The sequence below is a fragment of the Chenopodium quinoa genome, unplaced genomic scaffold, assembly GCF_001683475.1.
Source record: "Chenopodium quinoa cultivar QQ74 unplaced genomic scaffold, ASM168347v1, whole genome shotgun sequence".
Taxonomy (NCBI): domain Eukaryota; kingdom Viridiplantae; phylum Streptophyta; class Magnoliopsida; order Caryophyllales; family Amaranthaceae; genus Chenopodium; species Chenopodium quinoa.
The window spans coordinates 5,956,116-5,983,741 of record NW_018744080.1 but is presented as its reverse complement, the minus strand read 5'-3'; the positions used below and the strand labels follow the sequence as shown (position 1 = coordinate 5,983,741).

The 27,626-nt window shown below is 35.9% G+C and overlaps 1 protein-coding gene across 2 annotated transcripts; it reads right to left on the bottom strand.

Moving 5' to 3' along the window:
- Positions 1 to 5,033: 5,033 nt before the first annotated feature.
- Positions 5,034 to 17,959, bottom strand: LOC110691597 (metal transporter Nramp2-like). 2 transcript variants are annotated; one of them, XM_021868552.1, is made up of 4 exons: positions 17,177 to 17,958; positions 16,509 to 16,645; positions 15,754 to 16,406; positions 5,034 to 5,673 (listed from the first exon to the last, which is right to left on the bottom strand). In XM_021868552.1, the coding sequence occupies exons 1-4, from the start codon at positions 17,764 to 17,766 to the stop codon at positions 5,449 to 5,451; spliced, it is 1,605 nt and encodes a 534-aa protein (XP_021724244.1). In that variant the 5' UTR covers positions 17,767 to 17,958; the 3' UTR covers positions 5,034 to 5,448. The 2 variants fall into 2 exon arrangements, with proteins under 2 accessions (XP_021724244.1, XP_021724245.1); XM_021868553.1 differs by lacking the exon at positions 5,034 to 5,673 and adding an exon at positions 13,294 to 14,173 and having other exon boundaries at positions 17,177 to 17,959.
- Between the last annotated feature and the right edge of the window lie 9,667 nt (positions 17,960 to 27,626).

Sequence of the window (27,626 nt, the reverse complement as noted above, 5' to 3'; positions counted from 1 at the left end):
AGAAAACTATAATCAATCATAATTGCATTAGGAATGATAAATCATAATAGGCCCTCCTCTAGATCATTGGGCCACATATAAAGATCAAACCGGACCCAGTTCAGTAATTTGGCCATAACTTCCAATTGGTATTACATGAACCATAGTGCACCTAGAAATAAGTGCACCAAGCCCAATCTGCTGCCCAGCCCAAACATATCTGCGCCCAACAGAAGCCTGCGCCCAATAAAAAGAAGCCCAACCATTTTTTTTTTCACCATTGAATTTTGATATTCTCTTTATTATTTGAAAATCTAAATTAAAACTTTAAACAACCATTTTCGATTTTAATCTCTCCTCTTTTTTTCTTTTTTGGGATATTAATTTTTGTTTCCCACATTAACAATTTTGATTCTCCTTTTTTTTACGTCTAAATTACTGGCAGCTCTAAAATTTTCAACGAAAATGGGGAAAACTCTATTTCTCTATCCACCTTAATATGAAGTATTCTATATTTTGTTAAAAAAAATGGAAATTTTCTTTTTTTTTTTGAGCTTTTTGACCAATTTTGGTGGATTGTGCAATAAAATTAGCAAATCTGATGTTACTCGTTCCATATCCCTCATATTTTTTTTTTCATATGTTTCCTTTTTGATGTTCATATAAGTTGTCTTTTATGTCTATATATATGTTGTATGAATCAATAATTTGTGTATAAATTTTATCAAGTATTTTGGTATGAATAATAATTTATTTGGATGTTGTGTATTTCCTCTTTTGTTGTTTAATATTTATTTATAGACGAACTACTGAACACCTTAAAGAAACTTTTGAATATCCCCCAAAAGCCCCCATAAATTTGTGATAGGCCCCCAAAATTTTTGATAAGCCACTAGAAAACACTAAACCAACCTAAAAAACCTCTTAACTCCCTAGAAAATTTTCAGAACCCCAATTACAAACCACTGAACACCCTTCAAAAACATTTTAACCACCTTCAAAAACCTCTGAACTCCAACCACAAACCACTGAACACCTTATCAAAACCTATGAACCCCCTACAAAAACTTCGGAACCCCAACCACAATCAACTGAACAACCTACAAAAACTTTTGAACCCCAACCACAAACCATTGAACACCCTACAAAAACCTCTAAACCACCTACAAATACTTTTGAGCCCCAACCACAAACCCTTAAATACCCTACAAAAACTTCTGAACCCTAACCACAAACCACTAAACACCTTACAAATAATTCTGAACCCCAACCACAAGCCACTGAACACCCTATAAAAACTTATGAACCCCAACCACAAACCACTGAATACCCTACAAAACCTCTAAACCCCCTATAAAAACTTCTGAATCCCAATCACAAACCACTGAACACCCTACAAAAACCTCTGAACCCCGTATAAAAACTTATCAACCCAAACTACAAGCCACTGAATACCTTACAAAAATCTCTGAACCCCCTACAAAAACTTCTAAACTCCAACCACAAACCACTGAACATCCTTTAAAAACTTCTGCACGTGAAACACTACTCAGAATGCTACTCGCCCTTTGGACTTTTCTTATAAATAACTTCATATGTTATAACTGCAATAAACAAACATAATTCATCCCAATAACCATTATTGGAGTTCAAAAATTAAACAAAAATGTTCAAATACAGGAAAAAAATGTTCATAATTACGTTTACAATTATTTTCTAAAAACATACATACGTACATACTCGTAGATTTATGTAAAACGGAAAGGTTCATTAATGTATCCTAAATTTTCATAAAAATAGAAACAATGTTCATAATATGATACTGCTAATAACAATTTTGATAATATGTACAATGGAAAGTACGTTACTCGAATTATATGAACAAAATGTTAAAAAACATGATATAAACAATTATATTTATAAAATACAAATTAAAACATCAATTCAACAATTAAAAATAAATGAAACTGAAAATCATCCAAAAAAATAAGCAATTAAAATCAACAATCAAATTCAACACACACTTCAGTAGCTTAATTAACATTAGATCTCAAATTAATCAATAATTAATAAATATCAACTAAAATATATGAATATCTTTCAAATTGATCACATATATTCTGCAGTAAGTAATCATATGAACCGAGTTAATTATAAAATATGAAAAATTAATAAAATATTTATAATATCAATATTAATTGATGAAAAAGCAATAAAAACAGAAAAATTAAACTTATAATTATAAAGTATGAACAAAAAAAAAGAGGAGAGAAAAAATAAAACATATAATTCAAAACATATTAACAATTAATCAACATAATAAAATCAAATTTAATTGCAAAATCAACATCAATTAATCAAAACATAATATAATCAATTTCAGTTGCAAAATCAATCACACGAGAAGATTTAAGTATAAGAAGAACAAAATATAACTTAATTTCAAAGAAAAAAAATAATAAAATAGATCAATAATCTAACCTGAAATATAAAGTTCATTATGTACTTCAATAATCTCTATTGATGATGACCGAAATAGATTGAAAAAATCAAAAACAGAAAAAAAGAGGAGAGAGAAAATAGATTAAAGAGAGAAAGAGGAGAGAGAAAATAAATTAAAGAGAAAAAGTGGAGAGAGAAATTAAGGAAATAATTATATCAAAGAAGAAGGAAAAAAGGAGAGAGGAAATATGGAAATATCTCCTGCGAGAAATAGCATAGTGACGTTAAAAAAGAAATTAAAAACATATGAAACACTGTCATTTTGGGACTGGTGCATGTATCTTCTATGCACAATGGTGCATCTTATAAATTGTGCATAACTTCCTCATTATTCATCGGAATTGGGCTTATAATATATCGTTGGAAAGCTCTTTTCGGGCCCAATCTAGCTACACTAATATTGGACCCTTGCCATGGTCCAAACTAAACTGGATTGGCTATTTTCATAAAATAGGTTTTCAAAAACAGAGAGAAAGAGGAGAATTAAAAACCAACCGCAACACTAGACTTTCCACACTTTCACTTCATTCGATTATGATTCGACATGAAAGATATTCATCACCGGGTTTGGTTTTGGGGAGACATAAATGGGTGTCTACAATTACAGATTCATTACATTACTTCCAAAATATTTGCATATCTTCTTCTTTTTTCGTTATACCCTATTGCCCAAAAACTACATATATTACTGATGTTCTGATAGAATGACATTACCCTTTGTGATATTGAAAATCCTTTGAAAGTGGGTTGTTCAAAATATCATCAAGTGTTGCATCACTGGTTTCAAATATTCTAGAAAACTCATTTTGTTCAAATACGTCTTCAACAGGCACATCCAACGACTTTCCAGCTCCACCGCTTTCTGCAATTTCAAAAGGCACTTCCAATGCCTTTCTAGTTGCACCACCTTTTGCCACTTCTTTTTCAGCACCTTGCAATTCACCTTTCTCTCCTCTACCTATGGTAAGTGTTAGGTCAAGGGTACTTTTCCGAACATTAGCACCTTCTTCCCTTTGATATCCAATTGCACCACTTACCATAGGACCAGCAATTGCTCTAATTTGTGCATCTTCTGGTGTTAGAGAGTCCTCAATTTCCAAGGACCAAGCCCTTTCTAGGTTAAAATCGTCCCCTAGCTTCTCTTTTCCCCTTGCTATTCTTTTCTCTTTTTCTCTTCTTTTAGTTTCTCTTTTCTTAGCTTCTCTTTTTTCTGCTTCTTTTTTCTCAGCTTGCTTCTTCTCCAAGTACTCCTTTCAATCTGATCAATAGCCTTCAAGAAAGACTATGTTCAAAGAAATCTTCATCTTCACTTCAAATGGAAGCATCATTCATTCTTTTTCCAATAAGACATTCAACACTTTTGATAATCATGTTGTTTGGGAACAGGTTTTTTCCTAGCTTTAACTTCTCAGTCATTTTAGACACACAGCTTCCCAAGTCTTGACCATATCCATAAATTCATCCAAAAATTCCTCCTAATTTCAATATCAAATAATGGACATAAGCTTACAGTAATTTTAACATGCATTAAAAGTTCATGAACAACAAAAGTATTATTTATTATTTGAACATGAGACAAAAACATTTGAACATATGACATAAAACTCTTAACAAATAGATATAAACTTTGAACAGAAATGTAAATGAACCTTGGCTGGCTGATTCTCATTTATTGGCAAAGCATCACTGTGTTGTTGTTGAACAGTCGCTTGTTGTTGTCTAGGTATTTCTATTCTTGGCAACACATTTCCCAATCCAAATTGCAACTTTCCCTCCAATTTCATTCTCTCGTGAACCATATCTTTATTCCAAGCTAAAATGATTGGGTATGTCCTTGGTTTCTCAATACCTCTTTTTTGCACTTAATAACAATACAACAACTGTGCCATTAAAAAAACATATCAAAACATTATTCTATTATGAACTTTTAACATAATGAAACAAACATAAGGCATTAAAATTTTGAACAAAATTACCAACACTTTTGAACATTTGAATATAAGTCATAATTCATATAAATATAAGGCATTAAAATTTTGAACATATGGCATTAAAATTTAGAAAATGAGTGAGAAAATTGAAAAGAGGAGAGGGAAATGCAAATGAATTAATTAAAGGAGGTTTATAATTTATGAGAGGAGAGAGATTGTTTTTAAAATGATTAAAAAATAAAAATGGTGGTTTAGATTTTAGAACGGTTATTAAAAAAAAAAAAAAAAAAAAAAAAAAAAAAAAAAAAAAAAAACTAAAACTGAACCACATGTTTTGGGTTGGGCGTGTATTGGGCCTGGTGCACCATGGTGTATGTAATACCAATTGCAAGTTTTGTGTCAAAATTATCCCTAGTAATGGATTGTAATACTTGTTAGGTGACAATTGATATTTTGCCACGACCCCTCACTTCAGCTGATTTTCGCTGAATTGAAATTATTTTTACTCAATTGAAATTATTTTTACTACTTTACTTTTGTATTTCTTCTTTAAAGATACTGAAATTATTTATACTAAACTAAAATTATTTTATTACTTAATATTTTTTTAAGGTGAAGTAGGGCCTAACAAGGATAGACAGCAGCTATTCATAACATTAATCCATATTACATACAAAAAATTCACATTATATGATGCATATAGCACAACAAAGCTTCTATAGTTGAACCGTATCCACTTTAACACCCCCACAACCCCCCTCCTGTAAAATAAATAAAATGTTACACTTGCAGATTCTTGAAATCCTATAAACTAATGTCAGGCGTATCATCTATCTTTGTACTGTACTATATCCTTTATGCTTGTAATTTTCATTTGCTCGAGAGCTCCTGCATGTCAAGCTTAGAAAAATGGCAGGAGTACGCAAAGGACCAAAATTTGCGGATTAACAGCCCTGTTCACATTGATTGGTTGAGAAGCATATGGACATACTTTTCTATCTTAAACAATCTTGCCACAGACAAGGACTCTTTCTGTCTAATTACCAGCACAGATGGAGCTTTTTCCAGATATCAAATTTGACCACATTGAAGAAAGGACACCATCACGAGTAACTAGGTAGATAATGAATGTAACATATGCTAATGTTATAGCACAAACTAAGGATCCAAACAACAGTCCATTCACTTCAGACATGAAGAAATCGAGGAGAAGGTAACCATTGATGACAATGACAAGCGCAGCCACAGTCCATGAAATCCTCTGGAGAAACAAAATATATAAGAAGTAATCAGTTGGCTTCTCATAGCTGCCAGCTAAATAATGCTTGATCTCGGATTAAGCATGAAAAAAGAGGTGGGTAGAAATAAAATGAATGAATCTTAAGTGACTTGAGTAAATCACTTGTAAACGTTAAAACAGGGTTAAAAGCATGATTAATACGTAACAAGAACAGATAATTAGTCATACATGGTATATGGACAGCAATTCTGGCATTAACCTCCAGTCTACAATATAATAGGAACACAAAAGATATTGGCTGTTCCACTATCAAAGTTGGCAATAAACTAATTAAGATTTAAAACTAATTAGGCAGAATGGACTAATGTATTATTTAGGTATTCATAAAACATATTTTTATTGGCTAATAAAAAGTTCTTATATTTTAAGGAGTTGATCTGTATGAAAATTGGATACTCCAAGAAAATAACTCTTAAATTGACATAGTTCACATTAATTTATTATGGATCACTGATGTTAGAGTCTCTTTGTTAAAATGTTACTATTTAAAAATGAAATTCATTATATTTATAAGTTAAAAATAGAAATAAACAATCCCACCTTTACTAGTTTTTCCAAAACAATCCTACCTTTGCCCCTAATCTTCTTTTAACAATCCTTTTGACCGGTTACATGTTACATAGGTTACTTTTTTTTTTTTTTTTAATTCACTCTTCTCCGACCTTGCTACCACAGATGCCACCCCAAAAGTCCTTGCAGCTGAAGTGCCACCTCACCCCCCTTGCTGCAACCCTTCAGTGTCACCCCGTCAAAGAAACCCCACTAGCCACCCTCGAAACACCACAAACACCCCCATAAATCCCCTAGCCATCCTGAATGACAGTTCAAGCAAACCGAAAATCCCACCCACCCAGAAACCCAATCAGCCACCCTTAAAAACACAACAAACACCCCCGAAAATCTTTTAGCAACCATGAAAGTTAGTTCAAACAAGCTGAAAATCCCACCCACCTCGAAAACTTGAACAAGCACCCTCAAAAAATCCCTAAGCCACAAAAAAAAACCTCCTAGCCACGTTTGTGGTGTTCTCGAGGGGGTCTGATGGGGGTTTCGGGGTTAGGTTCGGTTGCCGGGGAAGGCAGGGGTAGGGTGGAAATGGGTTAGGGAAGGTTGTGGATTATTCAGGGGTGGTCGTTTAGGCCGTAAAAGGGGCAGGGTGGGGGCTTTTTTATTCTTTTAATTATTTTTGTTTTAATGAATTAAAAAAAATAATAAACCTATTAAAAGCTGATACATAGAAAAAACCTAAGAAAATCGGTCACCAACAGGTAATGGATTTTTAGATAAAGATTGGGAGCAAAGGTGATATTGTTTTGGAAAAATCAATAGGTGGGATTGTTTTAGAAAGACCAGCAAAATGTGGGACTATTTATTTCCGTTTTGCCAATTAATAAAAAGGTGCATACATTAAAATAAGTCACTGTGTTATACAGGTTAATAAAGTTCACAAGAGCTTTAATATATTTTATAATGAAAGTTTTAATATACTAGTCAATATAATTAATTAAAGTCATAATAAAACTAGGGTCACTATATTCAACATAGGTCAGTTGGATTGGTACACACAAGTTTTATAATTCATTGTGATCAACATAGTCTTGGCTACACGTGTAGACCGAAGGAGTACAATAATATTATTGTCAACCAAGTCCACATAAGTATTTTCCCAAAGAAATAGCAAAAGCATAATGCTTTTTCTACCGAACATTAAGCTATCTAAGGTTCCATTGAGACTACCAATGCAGCACATTAACAAAAGTACTGCAATAACCAAAGTTTTGGCAATAGATTATTTGGATGAGCACAAAACTTTTTTTGAAAAAGGTTGATACTTGTTTTGTGCCAATGACATGAGAGTGCTGACAAAGGGATGCTGCAACACCTTCTGCCAAGGCGTACAATATAGTTAATTTTAATACCCTTCCTAATGGTGTAGTTTCTGTTGGAACAACAAGTGTGTAGTGTGTGAATTTTGTGAAAAAAACTCAAAGTCCCACATTGGTGGGAAATGAGAGTTTTACTCTCTTTATAATATAGAGAGTGGGCTAAAGGGGTGTGGCCCTTGGGCTACCCACATTTTGTGGAGAGGGAGGACCTATATGGTAAACCATATATCACACACACGCGCGCCGAACCGAACTGAGCCGAGCCGGGCTGGGCTGGGTCGGGTTTGGGTTTGGGTTTGGGTTATTAAACAAACTTAATTTTTGTTACCGGTTTGATTAATATTCAGTTACAAAACGTTTTACTGTTTTGGTTTAAATTTTTCCGTTACATTGCTTGATTCTCGTTGCTGTTTTACTACTAAACGTTGCACCGTTACACTGATTTAATGCCTTGATTCTTGCTTAACGAATACACTAATTGCAGTAAACGTTGCTAATCTTTCTCCCGTTTTCATGCTTAAGCTGTTACGTATCTTTACCTATAAAAGGACGGTTCCAGCTTTGTTTTTAAAAACACGGAAAAAAATACAGAAAACCACTTTGCAAAATATATTTTCTCTTCCTCTCAAAACAGTCGAGCTGTTTCTTTCTGATTTTCTGGTGTTCCGTTGTCCGGTGGTTCGGTGCAAAACCGCCGGTATTTTTATACTTGTGAAAGACTGTTTTATCCTGGGGGCATCCGGTTTGGTACGAGCTGCTTGCACAAGTTTGAGGCAGTGCCGCGAATGTTCTAAAGAGAGCGACATAGTCCGCGACTCAGTCTTATTCTCGGTAACATTGTTCTTACTATTTTATTTGTGCAATTCCGTTTATAACAATTTTAGAACACTCGTTTCTGCCTTCGTGAACACTATGTCTACCGAAGAAATGACTATGTCTGCTGACCTTAACAAGCCCTTTCGTTTTGAGGGCGCTCACTTTAAAAGATGGAAACAGAAAATGCAATTTTTCTTAACTGTCAAAAGGGTTAATTCTGCCTTAACAGCCCCTCGGCCATTTATTCCTGATAATGCTCCTGAAGATGAATTAGCTTACTTGAATAGTGAAATCGAAACCTGGAATGAAACTGATTTCATGTGCAAAAACTATATACTTAATGGTATAACCTCTATGACTATTATAATATGGAAAATACTGCTAAGGATTTGTGGGATGCCCTACAAAAAAAGTATGATACTGAAGAAGCAGGTGCCAAAAAGTATGCTGTCAGTAGGTACCTAAAATTCCAGATGACTGATGATAAGTCCGTGGAAGTGCAGTCTCACGACCTTCAGAAAATTGCCCATGAGATAATTTCCGAAGGTATGGCCCTTGATGAACAATTTCAAATTGCTGTTATTATTGACAAGCTGCCTCCTTCCTGGAAAGATTTCAAAAATAATCTCAGGCATAAGACTAAGGAATTCTCCTTAGAGAGTTTGATCACTCGGCTACGTATAGAAGAAGAATCCAGAAAACAGGATCTAAAGGAAGAGATTTTACAAATCTCTGCTAATAATGCTCCTAGGCGATCTGCTGCAGTACTTAAACCTGCTGGTAAGAATTTCAAACCTCAGAACCGGAAGAATAACTTCAATAAACCGAATGTTCAAAAGAACAATGGAAGACAACAGTCTCAACCCCCTAAGAATGGTACTGGTCAATTTCTGTGCTATCGGTGTGGAAAACCAGGCCATATGGCACGAAAGTGCAGGAACATGCCTAACCCTGTGCCTGCGCAGGCTAGCATGATTGAAGAGCCTTTTGTGGCTATGATTACTGAGATCAACCTTACTGGTGGATCAGATGGGTGGTGGATAGACATTGGTGCCACACGCCATGTCTGTTATGATCGTCGAATGTTTAAAACATACACTGAAAAGACCGATGATAAGAAAGTAATGTTGGGTGATTCCCATTCCACTAACATTGCTGGTGTTGGAAATGTTGAGTTGAAATTTACTTCTGGCAGGACTCTCATTCTGAAAGATGTGTTACACACTCCGAAAATGAGGAAGAATTTAGTTTCTGGTTTTTTGCTTAATAAGGCTGGTTTTATACAAACCATAGGTTCTGATTTGTTTACTTTAACTAAGAATGGAATATTTGTAGGAAAAGGATATGCTACTGATGGCATGTTTAAACTGAATGTTGAATTTAATAAAATTTCTAATTCCGCTTATATGTTGTGTTCTACTATTAATGTTTGGCATACTAGACTTTGTCATGTGAACAAAAGACTCATAAAAAATATGAGCAATTTAGGCCTTATTCCAAATATCTCTCTCAATGACTTTGACAAATGTGATTCTTGTAGTCAGGCTAAGATTACAAAAACACCTCATAAATCAGTGATTAGAAACTCAGAACCATTAGACTTAATTCATTCGGATATTTGTGAACTAAATGGAACGTTGACCAGAAATGGACAACGATACTTTATCACCTTTATTGATGATTGTTCTGATTATACTTGTATTTATTTGATGAAAAATAAGAGTGATGCTTTTGAAATGTTTAAGTTGTTTATAACAGAGTTTGAGAATCAGTTTAACAAGAAAATAAAAAGATTACGAAGTGATCGTGGAACTGAGTATGATACTGATGCTTTTGTAGAATTTTATAATTCACATGGTATCATACATGAAAGGACAGCTCCTTATTCCCCAGAAATGAATGGAAAGGCTGAAAGGAAAAACAGGACCTTTACAGAATTAGTAGTTGCTATTTCCTTATATTCTGGTGCTGCTGATCATTGGTGGGGTGAAATTCTACTAACTGTTTGTTATGTCTTAAACCGTATTCCAAAGACTAAGAGTAAGGTTTCTCCCTATGAAATACTTCGTAATAAACGACCTAACATTTCTTATTTCAGAATTTGGGGTTGTCTAGCATATGTTAGGATTCCTGATCCTAAAAGAGTTAAATTAGCTAGTAGAGCTTATGAATGTGTATTCATTGGATATGCTATTAACAGTAAGGCATATAGATTCTTTGATTTAAATGCTCGTGTAATTATTGAATCTAATGATGTTGATTTTTATGAGGACAGGTTTCCTTTTAAATCTAGAAATAGTGGGGGTTCGTCCACCTCTATTATTCCTAAAGTCAGGTCTAACTCACAAGAATTGGATGCTGAACCCGAACTAAGAAAGAGCAAGCGGGCTAGAGTAGCAAAAGACTTCGGCCCAGACTTTGTAGTTCTTAATGTAGAGGAGGATCCTTCTACCCTCCAAGAAGCTCTAACCTCAGTTGATGCAGATTTATGGCAAGAAGCCGTGAACGACGAAATGGACTCACTTGAGTCTAATCGAACTTGGCATCTAACTGAGTTGCCACCAGGCTGCAAGTCAATTGGTTGCAAATGGGTCCTAAAAAGAAAGCTGAAAGTTGATGGGACCGTTGATAAGTTCAAAGCCCGTTTGGTAGCTAAAGGCTACAGACAGAGGGAGAATGTTGATTTCTTTGATACCTATTCACCTGTAACTAGAGTAACATCTATTAGAGTACTAATATCTCTTGCTTCTGTTTTTAATCTTGTAGTACATCAGATGGATGTAAAAACTGCATTCTTGAACGGTGAATTGGAAGAAGAAATCTACATGGATCAACCGGAAGGATTCGTTGTTCAAGGAAAAGAGCATCTGGTATGTAAGCTAGATAAATCTCTTTATGGTCTCAAACAAGCACCTAAACAATGGCATGAAAAATTTGATAACTTAGTCATCTCACATGGTTTTAAGATAAATGGTAGTGACAAATGCATATATGTAAAATTTGAGAATGACATATGCACTATAATTTGTCTATATGTGGATGACTTGTTAATTTTTGGCTCGAACATTCATGCTGTGAATGATGTAAAGCTATTGTTGAATGCTGAGTTTGACATGAAAGACCTAGGAGAGGCTAATGTAATCCTTGGAATTAAGATTACTAGGACAGAAAATGGAGTTTCTTTGGATCAATCTCATTACATTGAGAAAATCCTAAAGAAATATGGTTACTTTGACTGTAAACCTGCTAATACACCTTATGACTCCAGTGTTAAATTATTTATGAACACTGGTGATGCCGTAAGGCAATCTGATTATGCGAGCATCATTGGCAGCCTTCGGTATGCCACTGATTGTACTAGACCCGACATTGCCTATGTCGTGGGATTGTTAGGCAGGTTTACTAGTTGTCCTGGTAATGAGCATTGGCATGCTATTGAAAGGGTCATGAGATACCTTAAGAGGACCATGAACCTAGGGTTGCATTATGAAAGGTTTCCAGCTGTACTAGAAGGCTATAGTGATGCTGACTGGAACACCTTATCAGATGACTCTAAGGCTACTAGTGGATATATTTTTTCTATAGCCGGTGGAGCTGTATCTTGGAAGTCTAAGAAACAGACTATTTTGGCTCAGTCCACCATGGAGTCAGAAATGATAGCACTAGCTACGGCTAGTGAAGAAGCACGTTGGTTAAGAGGCCTGCTAGGTGAAATTCCCCTATGGGAAAAGCCATTACCGGCTGTCTTGATCCATTGCGATAGTACCGCGGCTATTGCAAAAGTTCAGAACCGTTATTACAACGGTAAGAGACGACAAATACGTCGTAAGCACAGCACTATGAGAGAATATCTCTCTATCGGAGCTATTAGAGTGGATCACGTACGCACTGAGAATAACTTGGCTGATCCTTTGACGAAAGGATTAGCTAGGGAGAAAGTCCATTTTTCCTCTAAGAAAATGGGACTATTGCCATTGAAATGAACCACACATAATGGTAACCCAACCTATGAACTGGAGATCCCAAGAAATAGGTTCAAAGGGTAATAACAAGTTATGGTGTGATATGAGTTGAATATGTTCAAAAGACATAATTTCCTGAAGCGATCAAGGATGAGTTAATAGGAACTCTTAATGAAATCTATACTCCAATTTGGAGTGGAGTACCAAGCTACAGGAGTACTCTTGATAGATTCACCTATGTGAATGTGGAAGTTAGGCCGCTTCCTATGAAATGTGTGGCAGCATTTCTAGAGCATTCACTACATTGGGATAGACGTGCATGGCCGAAATAGCACAGGTCTAGAACAACACCAAGAGTAGGTTGTGTGTGGTACTTTGTCAGAGATAGGGTTTAAAACTTCGAGTCACCCTTGTTGAATCTGAATCGTACTCACTACGTAGAAGTTCAAGTTGAAAAACACTTCTGTTTATGCGCAACCTATATATGTATGGATTCTGCTCGAAAATGTTTTCAAAAAATTCAAGTGGGGGATTGTTGGAACAACAAGTGTGTAGTGTGTGAATTTTGTGAAAAAAACTCAAAGTCCCACATTGGTGGGAAATGAGAGTTTTACTCTCTTTATAATATAGAGAGTGGGCTAAAGGGGTGTGGCCCTTGGGCTACCCACATTTTGTGGAGAGGGAGGACCTATATGGTAAACCATATATCACACACACGCGCGCCGAACCGAGCCGAGCCGGGCTGGGCTGGGCTGGGTCGGGTCGGGTTTGGGTTTGGGTTATTAAACAAACTTAATTTTTGTTACCGGTTTGATTAATATTCAGTTACAAAACGTTTTACTGTTTTGGTTTAAATTTTTCTGTTACATTGCTTGATTCTCGTTGCTGTTTTACTGCTAAACGTTGCACCGTTACACTGATTTAATGCCTTGATTCTTGCTTAACGAATACACTAATTGCAGTAAACGTTGCTAATCTTTCTCCCGTTTTCATGCTTAAGCTGTTACGTATCTTTACCTATAAAAGGACGGTTCCAGCTTTGTTTTTAAAAACACGGAAAAAAATACAGAAAACCACTTTGCAAAATATATTTTCTCTTCCTCTCAAAACAGTCGAGCTGTTTCTTTCTGATTTTCTGGTGTTCCGTTGTCCGGTGGTTCGGTGCAAAACCGCCGGTATTTTTATACTTGTGAAAGACTGTTTTATCCTGGGGGCATCCGGTTTGGTACGAGCTGCTTGCACAAGTTTGAGGCAGTGCCGCGAATGTTCTAAAGAGAGCGACATAGTCCGCGACTCAGTCTTATTCTCGGTAACATTGTTCTTACTATTTTATTTGTGCAATTCCGTTTATAACAGTTTCGGATCCCTCAACGCTAGTCACTTGACTAGGCATCTAGGATGCTCAGTTATGAGATCAGTGGTTTTCTTGTTTTACTAGTCATTTGTTCTTACTTTTGTTTGTAATGCTAAAATCTACATGTTACCAAACAAATTTCATCCTTTCTCCAATAAAAAAAAACAATGTATCAGCAACACCAGAAAACCTTTGAGAAACATTCTAGCATAAATCAATAGGAATCAAGGAATGCAATTAGATATGCGAAATGAAACATTCAGGTTGGGTCCATAATTTTCTGATCTAGGTCATAAGCAGGTATTGTCATTTCAGTCTAGGCTGATAACGTGTAAGCACGACCAACTTCTCTTGTCTAGAGGTACATTTAAGTAGAACGCGAATCACTTCATTTTCTTTTTCTCCATTGAAGCGTCTTCATAAAGAACATCTAATGTTATCACCTAATATAAAAAAAAATATTTAAGTTATTAAGCAACTATGCAAGGCTAACTACAAGTCACTAGTAAAAATATCCTAATTTATTCCATAGTATATACTGTTGTTTGGTCAATGGATATCTATTTAATATTTCTAGACTTCCTACAAATCTTTTTTTTTTTTTTTTGGCTCTTCATTTGGTGCTACCGATAACTTAATTTACAAACAGATGAAAGTACAGATCTTTCTTTTTCACAGTTCTTTATCCTTAGTATAGCTACATTCTACAGTTATTATCAACGATGCAATTCTACCTCATTGACTTTATAAACACACAAAACACACAGGGCTAAACCTTACCAACCTCCTACTAGTAATTATAATTAATTTTGCTACTTTATGATGTTCGATTGTTCGCTGAACATGTACCAATTCCATATGAGTAAATTAGAGCATGTTTGGTAACAAAAATTTTTTATATGGAAACAGACCAATAAACCATTATCGTTTACTGAGTGCTTTGATTAAAGGGTCTAGGTAACAATTACCTTAATCTGAGGGTAATGTTATCCACCTATTAATTACCACTTTACAACTTTTAGTATAGATTTTCATGACCCTTCTCAAACACACAAATTTAAGTGATTATATTCCATGAATAAAACAAAATAAATAAAATGATAGAGTTTATTGATTCCTCCTCCCCCCACCCCCTTTTACTTGATTTCTTTTTATTCTGTTTTCAATGTTTCTACCAAAAGACTCCTTAGATAAAATCAAATCAAATTCTCTGCAGTACGGGAGTATAATGTTGCAATAGATGACAAAAATTAAAGAGGGGTACTGGTAATTCAGTTACTTTAAAAAAACATGAAAGAAACACCAAAAAAAGCAGAATAATTGCACAAAATTACACTGTAATATTGACTAAAAGAATAGAATAAAAGACTACCTTATACAATAGATTCATTAAGGTGTATGCTGCAAGATGGTTCAGTAACAGATTGCAATATTGTTTACTAAAAAGATCGGTTCAGTAGCTTCAGTCATACCCTATTTCCTTTTCCTATTTAGCAGGCACTTAATAAATTCACAAAAATCAGAAGGCTGTAAACAAGCAACACAATATGACACATCCTATAGAAGTAGACATAGTAACACTGCATCTTCTTTCTTTAATATCAACACTAGTTCAGACAATTGAAAACACATAAAATGTTTTAGTTTTTTCTAAAATCTCACCCCAAAAACAATGGCTTATAAGATCATAACTATCGAGCTAACAAGAAAAAAAAAAACACATGGCTCTACTTGATAAACTCAATCGGAACCATAGTATTTCCTCATATCAATGGTAAAGAGAACGTAAGTTGAAGAGGATAAGGCTGTTCAGTCTACAGCCATAATTGGCTCCAGCGTTTTTTGTATATAATACTATGGAAAGAGCAGTGTTCAAAGAAGTAAAGAGCATCAATAGTTGTGACCTTGTGATTTGACAAAAAGAATATTCAGCATCTCCAACAATTAGAATATCGTTGTTATGTATGAAGGTCAAACTAAAACATCAAAGCATCTTATAGGAAGGAGCACAAGTATCACATACCTGAAGTATTGGCCCAACTTTGAAAGAAGCCATCACTTCCTCTTTTGCCACTAAGGTAAGAAGTGGGATAAGAGCAAATGGAATTTGTATAGATTGGAGCACATTAAGCCATTCATTCAGAACATCCAATGTAGCTTCAGATGTATTAAAAACTATAGCAATAATCATAGTTGGCACTATGGCAAAACTCCGTGTGATTAATGCCCTTAGCCATTTCTTCAAGCGAAGGTCGAGAAAACCTCCCATGATAAACTGCCCAGCATAAGTGCCAGTTATGGTACTACTCTGCCCAGCAGACAATAACCCAATCCCCCATATGTACAAAATTGGCAATAATCCTCCTCCGTATTTCTCCTCCAAGTATTGTCCAGCATTCACCAAGCCAATGCTACTCGCTTGTTTCGTGCCATAAAATCCCTTAGCAAATACGGTAGTCAAGAATAAATTTATCATGAAAGACACTAGAAGGGCTATGGTGGACTCAATTGAGTAATAATTAAGGGCCTCCTGCACATGTCCTTTCTTCTTGGGATCTATTTTCCTCGATTGCACCAATGCAGAATGCAAGAAAACGTTGTGTGGCATTATGACACAACCAACAACTCCAACAGCTTGCCGGATAGTTTTTGAGCTTAGTTTAGGCACTAGAACACCTGCAAAAGCAGTGTCAACATGTGATATTATGCATTTGCTAAATGAGCGAGGTCAGCAGCCAAGCACTAACTATGACTAGGATAAACTATCGCTGTAATTACCTATAAGAAGTTCCTTTCCGCTGGGCTTTGCATCAGCAAACATCCAAGCAAATGACAGAGCCATTGTCCCAATGAGAACTGCAAAAACAGCTTCTAGTTTCCTCACTCCGTAGTTCTCAAGAAATAAAAACATGAAACTGTTCGCAGCAAAGATTTAGTAAGTCAATGATTAGCCATGCCCACTTTACACTTACAACTTCAAGTAAAAACATTGGCATGTAGAATCCCCATCGACACACACGAATTCACACACACAAAAAAAAAATGTATATATAAAAATAAGAGTACTCAACTACACAAAGAAACCATAACATGACCAAAGGGATAGGGATTGTTCTAAACTCATTTTAGCAATAATTAACAACATTCAACGCCCTTTTTTTTATTCAAAAATGTACTTTGGTACGTTAAATCCTGTACCAATGTCTAAAATCATGGTTGTATCCCATAAATCAAAATACAATTAAATATGCAAGTATATATGAGCTACAAAGTAAAATATGATTACTAAATGTCGGTTCCTATACTAGCTCAAAATTTTAAGAATAGTTGAAGAAAATGTATTATCTCCGTTAATGGTTATGTTTATGTATTATTTGTGAAATTGTGAGATATAAAAAATTCTAAATTTGCAGATAACCATTAAAGGAGGTAGTATTAAAACTCACCAGTCAGACGCGGTGATGATAACACCAGCCCAAAGGGGCAAAACCCCACGGCTAAGTATCTGAATAGCAATTGCACTTCCAATAACCTCTTGAATATCCGCCCCAATGAGAGCGATTTCTGCCATGATCCACAACAAGTATCGCGCCCAATTCGGGTATTCCTCTCTACAAAGCTCAGCTAAATGTTTACCAGTAGCAACTCCGATTCGAGCCGAAAGCAGCTGAATCAAAAGCCCCATTGCCGTAGCCCAAAGCAATAGCCACAACAATGAATACCCAGCAATAGCTCCTGCTTGTAGATCCCCTTCTAAATTACCCGGATCTAAAAATGCTATACTCATCAAAAACCCTGGACCTGTAAATCGCCATAGTTTCTTCCATGAAAAGGGTCCTGGAGTTGTGTAATCACTGAGCGATTCGACATCGAAATCTTCTATGCATATTTTCTCGCCTGATTCGTACGCAACTTCTGAATCTTCCTCAAGTTCTTCAAATAACTCGATTGGTTTTTTTGGATTTTGGGGTAAAAGTTGATTGGATTCTGAAAATTTATCGTCGTCATTGAATTCAGCCGTTGATTCCATCACCATTCAGTAGTTCAATGGATTTTGAAAGTGGCCAAAAAAAATGACCAGAGATTAAGCTATATGGTGATAAAGATTAACTAGTAGATGATGAAGCACAGGTATATTGATTTCGTCAGGAGATTTCAAAAGCGAGATTTAGTCGAGAATTTAGGAAGGAAAGACGTCGCTGTTTATTTGTCTAAATTGAAAGGGGTGGCTTGTGTTGTGCTCGTGGCGTTATAACTTGTGACTTGGACTTAGCTGAGTTGGATTCTTTCTATTGGCCAGTGAGTTAAAGGTGAATGACTGGACTGACCGATTGTTAGAGGTTATATAAACGGAGGGTTGAGAGAGATTTAGAATTGTCTTGCAGGGGTAGATTGGTCATTTTATGCAGGATTTAAATTTTACCATTTTAGATTTAGCGATACAAAATACAATGTTAGTGGTACAAAATACAATTTTAGTAGTATTTAAAAAAAAGTTCAAATGTCTAATTACACTGTCAAATAATACCATTACATTTCAATGGTACAAAATACACTTCCAGTGGTACTCAATATGGTTTTAGTGATACTTATAAAAATCCTCATTAGTACAAACTATACTCTCAGTAGTTGTGGTCCCAATTTTTTTTTTTTTGTCGTTTTTGCACGTGAAACCATTTCTGAAAAGTTTTAGTGGGACTCACACCACCTTTTTCACTCTTCATATTTCTCTCCTCCTTTCTCTCTCTTCTTTTTACTTTTATATTATTTTAATGGTTGTGAGACATTTGCTGTTTCACAACCCTCCATTTTTACTTCCTCCGGATTGTTATGTAGAAATGGAGATATTCTAGACGGAGGGTTGATAGAGATTTAAAATTATCTCGCAAAGGCAGGTTGATCATTTCACACGGGATTTAAATTTTGTCATTATAAATTCAGTGGTACAAAATATACTCTCAGTGGTACAAAATATAATCTCAGTAGTATTATAAAAACGGTTCAAATGTTCCATTAAGGTGTCAATTAATTCCATTTCACTAGTACAAAATATAATCTCAGTGGTATACAATACAATTTTAATGGTACTTACAAAAATTCTCAGTGGTACAAAATATACTCTTAGTAGTTGTGGTCTCAATACTTTTTTTGTCTTTTTTGCACGTTGAACCATTTTTGACCTTTCAGGTGGACCCCATCCCAACCTTTTTTCACTCTCTCTATATCTCTCTTCCTTTCTCCCTCTTCCTTGTACATTGTTACATTATTTTATGTTATGAGACATTTTCATTTATCTCACAACCCTACATTTATACTTCCTCGTAGAAATGTATAACAACGGGTTGTAGCTACATATATGTACAAACGAATGCATACCCTTGAATCGTTGAATGATCATTAATACCACTGAACATATGATAATTTTTTTTTTGAAAGAATTTAATTCCCGATGATACTATATATGCATATAGTGATATTATATACGCATTTAATTGTACTAAATTTATGCATAGGTACTACCGCTAAAGATTCAATGATATTATATAAGATTTTAGTGGAACAATTAACATGTCCTCCATCACGTGAGATAATATGACCAAAAAAATAGGTGGGGTCCACTTAGGGCCTGTTCTCATTGACTGAATTCAGCTGAACTGGACTGAACTGAACCTGAACTGAACTGAGCTGAGCTGAACTGAACAGAACGGAACTGAACTGAACTGAGCTGAACTGAATATTTTATAAGAGAAGGAAATTAGGAGCTGAACTGAACTAAACTAAGTTGAGCTGAACTGAACTGAACTGAATTGAACTGAACTGAACTGAATTTCAACGTAAGAAAACAGACCCTTACTGACCTCTTTATTCCTATATATCTCCTCTTTTCTCTCTTTACCATGTGTTTTTAGAATATTTTAATTATTGTTTTGTATTTACTAATGCATAACATTCCTCCACTACTACTTCCCCCGACCCGATAAATTGATGGCTTCCAAATAGGAGATATTTCAAAGGAGGAAGTAGTAATCGAGGTTAGATATGAATGGGAACATACATAAGATGGCATTATTATAAATAAAATGCAACTTTTGTGTGACGGGAAGTGAAATTGAGAATTGTACATTATAATTTTGTACCAATGTAAGTCCTACAGTGTAAGTAATTTTTCAAACTCAACTTTGATCCCCACTATGATCATGTTTTTAAATATGGTGGCGCCCAAAGAGAAATAAACTAAAAATAAAAGAGTCGACAATAAGTTTCAGGAACATGTAAACCATTTACAAGTGTGAAAGTTTCACTCATTCACGATCATGGAGATCGCTAACTCCATATTGGCTTGGAACCATGACTGGATATTTGGTATGGTGGTAAGAATCCAACTTAAAAGAGATTGAACCCGCCCTTGATGAGTGCCATTTATGGCACTCATTTGATGAGTATTTAGGTTGTTTTTACCTTCCTTTCATAGCTTTCTTCTTAATAAATGCTTAGTTTTATGCATTTTTTCTTTTTTCCCTTTTTCTTTCTTGTTTTGTGTTTTTATGGTTTTTTTTTTTGTGTTTTCTCCTTTTTTTGTGGTTGTAGGTATTGTACGAGGTTCAGGTCTTGATAATGGTGGTTTTTTTAAGTTGGAAGATGCTTTTGGAGTAAGCTCATTGACAGGGTAAAGTCGTATCCCCTAATCAAAAGTAATACCTAAATCCTCTAACTAATGTAGATAGGGAAGTAGGGTCGAACTCCACAGGGAAACAAGTCTTTTTACTCCTAATTATTTATTATAATCTAAATTATCTAAGTAACCAAAATTTTTGGGAATAAATTCTATACTACGAAGAATAAGTTTAGGGAGAAAAGAAACAATAATAAGGAAGCCTAGGGTCACAAGTTCACCAATAATTAATATTCCGGGATAAAACGAAGTAATTAATAATTAACAATGCACAAATAACATGATTAACAGGCTCTCGCAATTTATTAATCAACATAGATCTAACAGCTCTCGCAATTTACTAGATCTAAGTTCTTATTGAAAATAGCCTATAATATTAAATTAACATCTGCTCGATTCATCAATTCAATATTGCTAAACATTTACAATCAAATTACATCTGCTCGATTCATAATCTAATTGCAAAGAATTAAAACAATTCAATAAGAAATTATCATGCAATACCAATAATCAATAATAACAAATTATCCCTTCATATTAATTATGGATCCTCATAAACCCTAGAATGAAATTACTCATGCATCATCATAACTAAACTAATCAAATAATTAAATAAAAGCATAATCAAAGAAGCAAGTAAAATAGCTGAAATTAAAAGGGAAGAAATTGTTACCAAAAGAAAACTGGATTAATGGAAGTAATTAAGAACAAAAGTTGAGAGAGAATTTAAGAGAGAGAAAATATTCTAAGTAGAGAGAGAAAGTCAAAGAAAGAAGGTAATCTAAAAATCCGTACAAAAATCATACTTAAACGTTTTTCTAAAACAAAGATTAAGGCTAACTAATCAGGTCCTACAAAAAACGCGCGCCCGATCGGGCGAAGGGCCGCCCGATCGGGTGAAGGGCCGCCCGATCGGGCCCGCCTTTTTCTTCGCGTTCCTTCCCATCAGCGTCGTCCGATCGTGCTAGAGGCTCGCACGATCGGGCGCGCTATAAGCCACGCACAGCACTAGAGCGCCGCGCCCGATCGTGCTAGAGGTTGCCCAATCGGGCCCTTGCTTCACTTTGAGGCTCGGACTTTGATTGGGCTTGATTTCTCGGCCCAATCCGGATTTCCTCTTCGGGTCTTGAATACTCGGTCCAAAGACTCGGGATTCCAATTACCGAGCCCTTAATCATCGGCTCTCACCGATCCTGGGCTCCAAAAGTGGTCGTGTCCTTCTAGCTTCTGTAGTTGATCCATAAAGCCCGGGAAAATGCTCCAAGAGTGCAATTTCCTGTAAAATACAACTAAAACTACAAAAACACTAGAACACACAAATAGTAATAAAAGTGGCCCGAAAGAGCCAAAAACACTACTAATAACGACCAAGGGACGGGGGTAAAAGACTATATAAAATGAACATATCACTCATAGCATTGGGAAAGCTCAAGATGTAAGGAAGTCAATGCTCCAAGTTTTAGCTATTGCGCTCTCAAGCTGTACTTGATATGTCCAATTTATATAGTGTTTTACCCCCGTCCCTTGGTCATAATTAGTAGTGTTTTTAGCTCTTTAGAGCCACTTTTATTACTAATTTGTGTTTTCTAGTGTTTTTGTAGTTTTGCTTGAGTTTTGTAGGAAATTGCACATTTGGAGCGTTTTCTGGGTTTTTTCATGAAGCAACTACAAGCATTAGGAGGACACGACCGTCTTTGAAGACTAGGACCGGTTAGAGCCGGTGATTAAGGGCTCGGTATGTGATACCAGGGCATTTTGATCAAGTATTCAAGAACCGAAGAGGAAATCCGGATTGGGCCGAAGAATCGAGCCCAATCGAAGTCCAAGCCTCGAAGAAGAAGTCGGGCCCGATCGGGCAAGCTTACGCCCGATCGGGCGGGCGCGCACAAGAAGCATCAGTAAGAAGGCGCGCCCGATCGGGTGAGCGTAAGCTCGATCGGGCGCGGCTGCCCAAGAAGAGCGAGGAAAAAAAGGCGGGCTCGATCGGGCGGCCCTTCGCCCGATCGGGCACTTGTTTTTGGAAGTTGAAGTCTTAGTTTTCAATTAGGTTTGTTTTAGGGATGTTTAGGTACGATTTTTGTACGTAATTTTGATTACCTCTCTTTTATACTTTCTCTCTCTACTTAGAATATTTTCTCTCTCTTAAATTGTCTCAACTTTGTTCTTAATTCCATTTCTTAATCCAGATTTCTTTTGGTAACACTTTCTTCTCTTTTAATTTCAGTTATTTTCTCTAATTCTTTCATCATGTCTTGTTTTATTGTTTTGGTTAGTTTAGATTTAATTATGCTTGAGTAGTTTTATTTCTAGGGTTTATGGGGATCTAATAAGTAATATGAAGGGGTAATTTGTGATTGTTGATTATCAATGCTTGATTAATTTCCTATTGATTGATTTAATTCTATGCAATTAGGTTTAGCCAGATTTAATTGTATGAGTTTAGCAATATTAATTCGAGATTCGAGAGATGAGAATTGATGTTTAGGCTTAGTTTCAATAGGCGGACTAATTTATAAATGGTTAAGTCGAGATTCGAGAGATGAGATTTAATGCCGGTAAATTAACTCTTTGATTGTAATACGTAGCGAAAGCCCTTTATAACCTGATTAATTGATGCTTGATGATTGCTTATTATGTTTTGCCCTGGAATATTGTTTATTAGTGAACCTATGCCCTAGGTTTTCCCTTTATTGATTTACATCCCTTTTTATTCCCTTCCTACTTTTACCTCTAGTAGTTTAATTACTCTTTTACAACAATTTGGTTACTAGATAATTTAGATTGCTTTTATTTAATTAGGAATAAATTGACTTGTTTCCCTGTGGTTCGACCCTTCTTCCCTATCTACATAGTTAGTGGATTTAGGTTTTATTTTTTATTAGGTGAATACGACTTGAGCCTGTCAAAATTTGGCGTCGTTGCCGGGGAAACGATTTTATTTTTATTTTCTGATTATTTTTGTAGTCTAGATTATCCCCTTTTGTCTCTGAGAACGTTAGTTCTTTGAGGCAATTCTCATATTTGTCTTTTAGTTCCTTGTTTATGCCCAGGTTTTCCAGATCAGGTTATATTCCATTCGATCCTGAGATCGAGCGCTCGTTGCATAGGCAAAGGAACCTTTATAGACAAATTCTGGCGGGTTCTGAGGAAGACAACAATCGAAGAGACCCTCCCTCTGATTCTATCGACACAAAAATTCCTTCAGATTCAGAATCAGAGATGACGGCCCAAAAGAAGCTCAGTGACTACTCGCAGCCAAAGCGCACAGATTTTCCGCACCTTACTCCCACTCCGGCTCTTGATGGAGTTCAATTTGAAATCAAGCCCCAATTTATCACTATGATAGAGAGGAAGCAATTTAGTGAAGCTAAGGATGAAGATCCTAATCTTCACATTGCATATTTCTGCCAATATTGTAACACCATTAGACAAGCCGGGGTCACGCAGGACCAAATTAGGGAGATTCTTTTTCCCTTTTCATTATGTGGCAAAGCTAAATTATGGTTTAATGGTTTAAATAGAACTGCACTTGGTATTACTGACTGGGAAACTCTTGCCTTGAATTTCTATAATAAATATTACCCTGCAGAGAGAACAGCTGTACTAAGGAGTGCTATTCAGAACTTCGCTCAAGAGGCCGATGAAACTTTATATGAGGCTTGGGAGAGGTTCAAGGATCTACAGAGAGAATGCCCCTACCACAATCTAGCACAATGACAATTGATCCAAGCTTTCTACAATGGACTTGGAAATTCATCTAGATCAGTTCTAGATTCTGCAGCTAGTGGGAGATTCATGAATTTAAATGTGGACGATGCCGGACAGGTTATCGAAGATATGGAAGTGCACAATTCCCAATATGGGAATCCAAGAGGGTTTGCAAATAAAGGAAAGCATAATGTCGATTCCGTATCCTTTTTGAAAGCTCAATTAACATCTATTTTTCAAAAATTAGATAATCTCACTACTACTCCTAACTCTATAGCTAATGTTTCTGATGTTGCTAACAATGAAGCTTTTTGTGAAAATTGTGGAATTGTAGGGAATTGGGAGCAAGATTGTAGGAGTTCCATGGAACAAGTTAATGCCTTCCAAACCTATAGGAAGAATAACCCATATTCCAACTCTTATAATCCTGGTTATCGGAACCATCCATATCTTTCGTACCAAGTACCAATGTACAAAACCCTCCACCTCCACAACAACCACAACAGCAACCTCCACCACATCAGAAATATTACCATCCAAATTCTGGCCAGAAAAGCCAAGCACAATCCTTAACATCTTCTGACCCTGCTATGACAGAAATTAGAGCAATGCTTACTAACATGCAAAAGCATATGGAGAGTAGGGATGCGCAAATTGATTCTATTTTAGCCCATAATAAAATCATGGATAATAAAATTGCACAACTTTCATCTACCCTACAAACCCGTCAGTAGGGAGCTCTACCATCACAACCAATCCATCCCACAGATCATGCCAATGCAATCACTCTAAGGAGTGGTTCACATTATGATGGAACTCCTATGCCAAAGGAAGATGGACCAGTTCCTGATCCAGATTCCTCTATACCAAACGCTAATCCTGCTAACCCTGCAGGGCTACAAACAGATACTAACCCTTCTAATATTTCTTTACAGGGTAATTCTCAGGATAAAGGAGGAGATGTTCAGAGCCCGGTTATCAAACTACCGTTCCCTAATAGACAATTGAAGAGTAAGTTTGATAAACAATTCGGTAAGTTCTTAGAGGTTGTGAAAAACTTGCAGGTAATAGTTCCTTTCACTAATTTAATCACTCAGGTTCTTGCATATGCTAAATTTATGAAAGACATTCTGACTAGGAAAAGGGCCTTTAATGAGGTAGAAACTATAGCCTTTACAGAGGAGTGTAGTGCCTTATTGCAAAATAAATCCCCTCTTAAATTAAAGGATCCTGGTAGTTTTTTCAATCCCTTGTCATATAGGGAATGTTTTTATTGATAAAGCTTTGTGTGATTTGGGTGCCCGTGTCAATGTTATTCCATCGTCTGTCTGTGCTAAACTTAATATGGGAGAATTAAAATTTACTAATATAACTTTGCAAATGGCAGATCGTTCTGTAAAATACCCCTAGGTATTTTAGAGGATGTCCCTGTTAGAGTTGGTAAATTTTTTATCCCTGTTGATTTCGTTGTTTTAGACATGGCAGAGGATACACAAATACCCACTATATTAGGTAGGACTTTCCTCCATAATGTAGGAGCCATTATTGATGTGAAAAATGGTAAACTAACCCTTTCTGTTGGTGATGATAATATTACTTTTAATTTAGGGAAAGTTTTGAAAGGGCCTATGCTAGAGGAAAATTGTTGTTATATTGATGTAATTGATATAATGGACGATATTTGTGATGATAGCTTGCCACAGGTTCTTGCAAGGGATCCCCTAGAGGAAATTATTTGTGGGAATTTATCTGCAGATAATGCAAGCGTCTGGGGTAATGAAGTACAGGATATTGAAAGAGCTCTTTCCTTAAAAGAGTTAGACCCCAAAGAGACATTGAGGGTAGTAAATTTAGTTCAGGAATCGAAACCTACAGAGGTCAAGAAACCTGAACTAAAACCTCTCCCTTCTCATTTAAAATATATTTTTCTAGATGAACATGAACTATACCCCGCGATCATCAGTACTGCACTTAATGACCTACAAACTTCCCAACTTCTAGGGTTTCTTCAAACCCATAAGAAAGCAATTGGGTACAGTATTGATGATCTCAAGGGTATTAGCCCTGTTTTTTTGTATGCACAGGATACATTTAGAGGATAACTATAAGCCCTGCATTCAACCCCAAAGAAGATTGAATCCTAACATGCAGGAAGTAGTCAAGAAAGAGGTTATGAAATTACTTGATGCAGGTATTATCTATCCTATTTCCGACTCCAAGTGGGTAAGTCTTGTGCAGGTAGTGCCTAAAAAAGGTGGGATGACTGTGATTACTAATGAGAAAAATGAATTAATTCCCACTAGAACTGTAACAGGGTGGCGTATGTGCATTGATTATCGTAGACTAAATATCGCCACTAAAAAGGACCACTTCCCCCTCCCCCTTTATAGATCAAATGCTTGAGAGGTTAGCTAACCATAAGTTCTTTTCTATTTGGATGGGTATTCGGGATTTTTCCAAATTCCAATTCACCCTGAAGATCAGGAAAAGACAACCTTTACATGCCCTTATGGTACTTTTCATATCGTAGGATGCCCTTTGGTTTGTGTAATGCCACTGCTACCTTTCAACGTTGTATGATGAGCATCTTTTCTGATTTCATAGAGTCTATTATGGAAGTATTTATAGATGATTTTAGCGTGTATGGTTCTTCATTTGATTCATGTCTAATAATTCTCGTTAAAATTTTGAAACGATGTGAAGAATGCAATTTGGTACTAAACTGGGAGAAATGTCACTTTATGGTGATAGAGGGAGTAGTTCTATGTCACATTGTATCTGACAAGGGCATACAAGTAGATAAAACTAAGATTTCAGTGATTAAGCAATTACCTCCCCCAGTTAATGTTAAGGGAGTTAGAAGTTTCTTGGGTCATGCGGGGTTTTATCGTCGCTTTATCAAAGATTTTTCTAAAATTGCTTAACCACTGACTCAGCTTTTACTCAAGGATGCCCCTTTTATTTTTACTAACGAGTGTCTTGAGGCTTTTAACAGGATTAATCAGGCTTTGATATCGACACCCATCATATGTGCTCCCGATTGGAATCTCCCTTTCGAGATCATGTGCGATGCAAGCGACTTTGCACTAGGAGTCGTGCTCGGACAAAGAAAAGTCAAAGTTTTGTATGCTATTTATTATGCAAGCAAAACTTTGGATGAATCCCAAGTCAACTATGTCACTACGGAGAAGGAGTTTCTTGTTGTTATATATGCTTTAGAAAAATTTAGATCATATCTTGTTGGTTCTAAAGTCATTGTTTTTACTGACCGTGCAGCGTTGAAGTACTTGATAGCTAAGGCGGAATCAAAGCTAAGGCTACTTCTTTGGATTCTTTTGCTCCAAGATTTCAATATCGAAATAAAAGATAAAAAGGGAGTAGAGAATGTAGTGGCAGACCACTTGTCACGTATCAGGTATGATGAGGGTAAGGATTCTTTTCCTATAGATGATTTTTTCCCTGATGACAACCTATATGCAGTTGTAGAGCAACACCCATGGTATGCTGACTTTGCT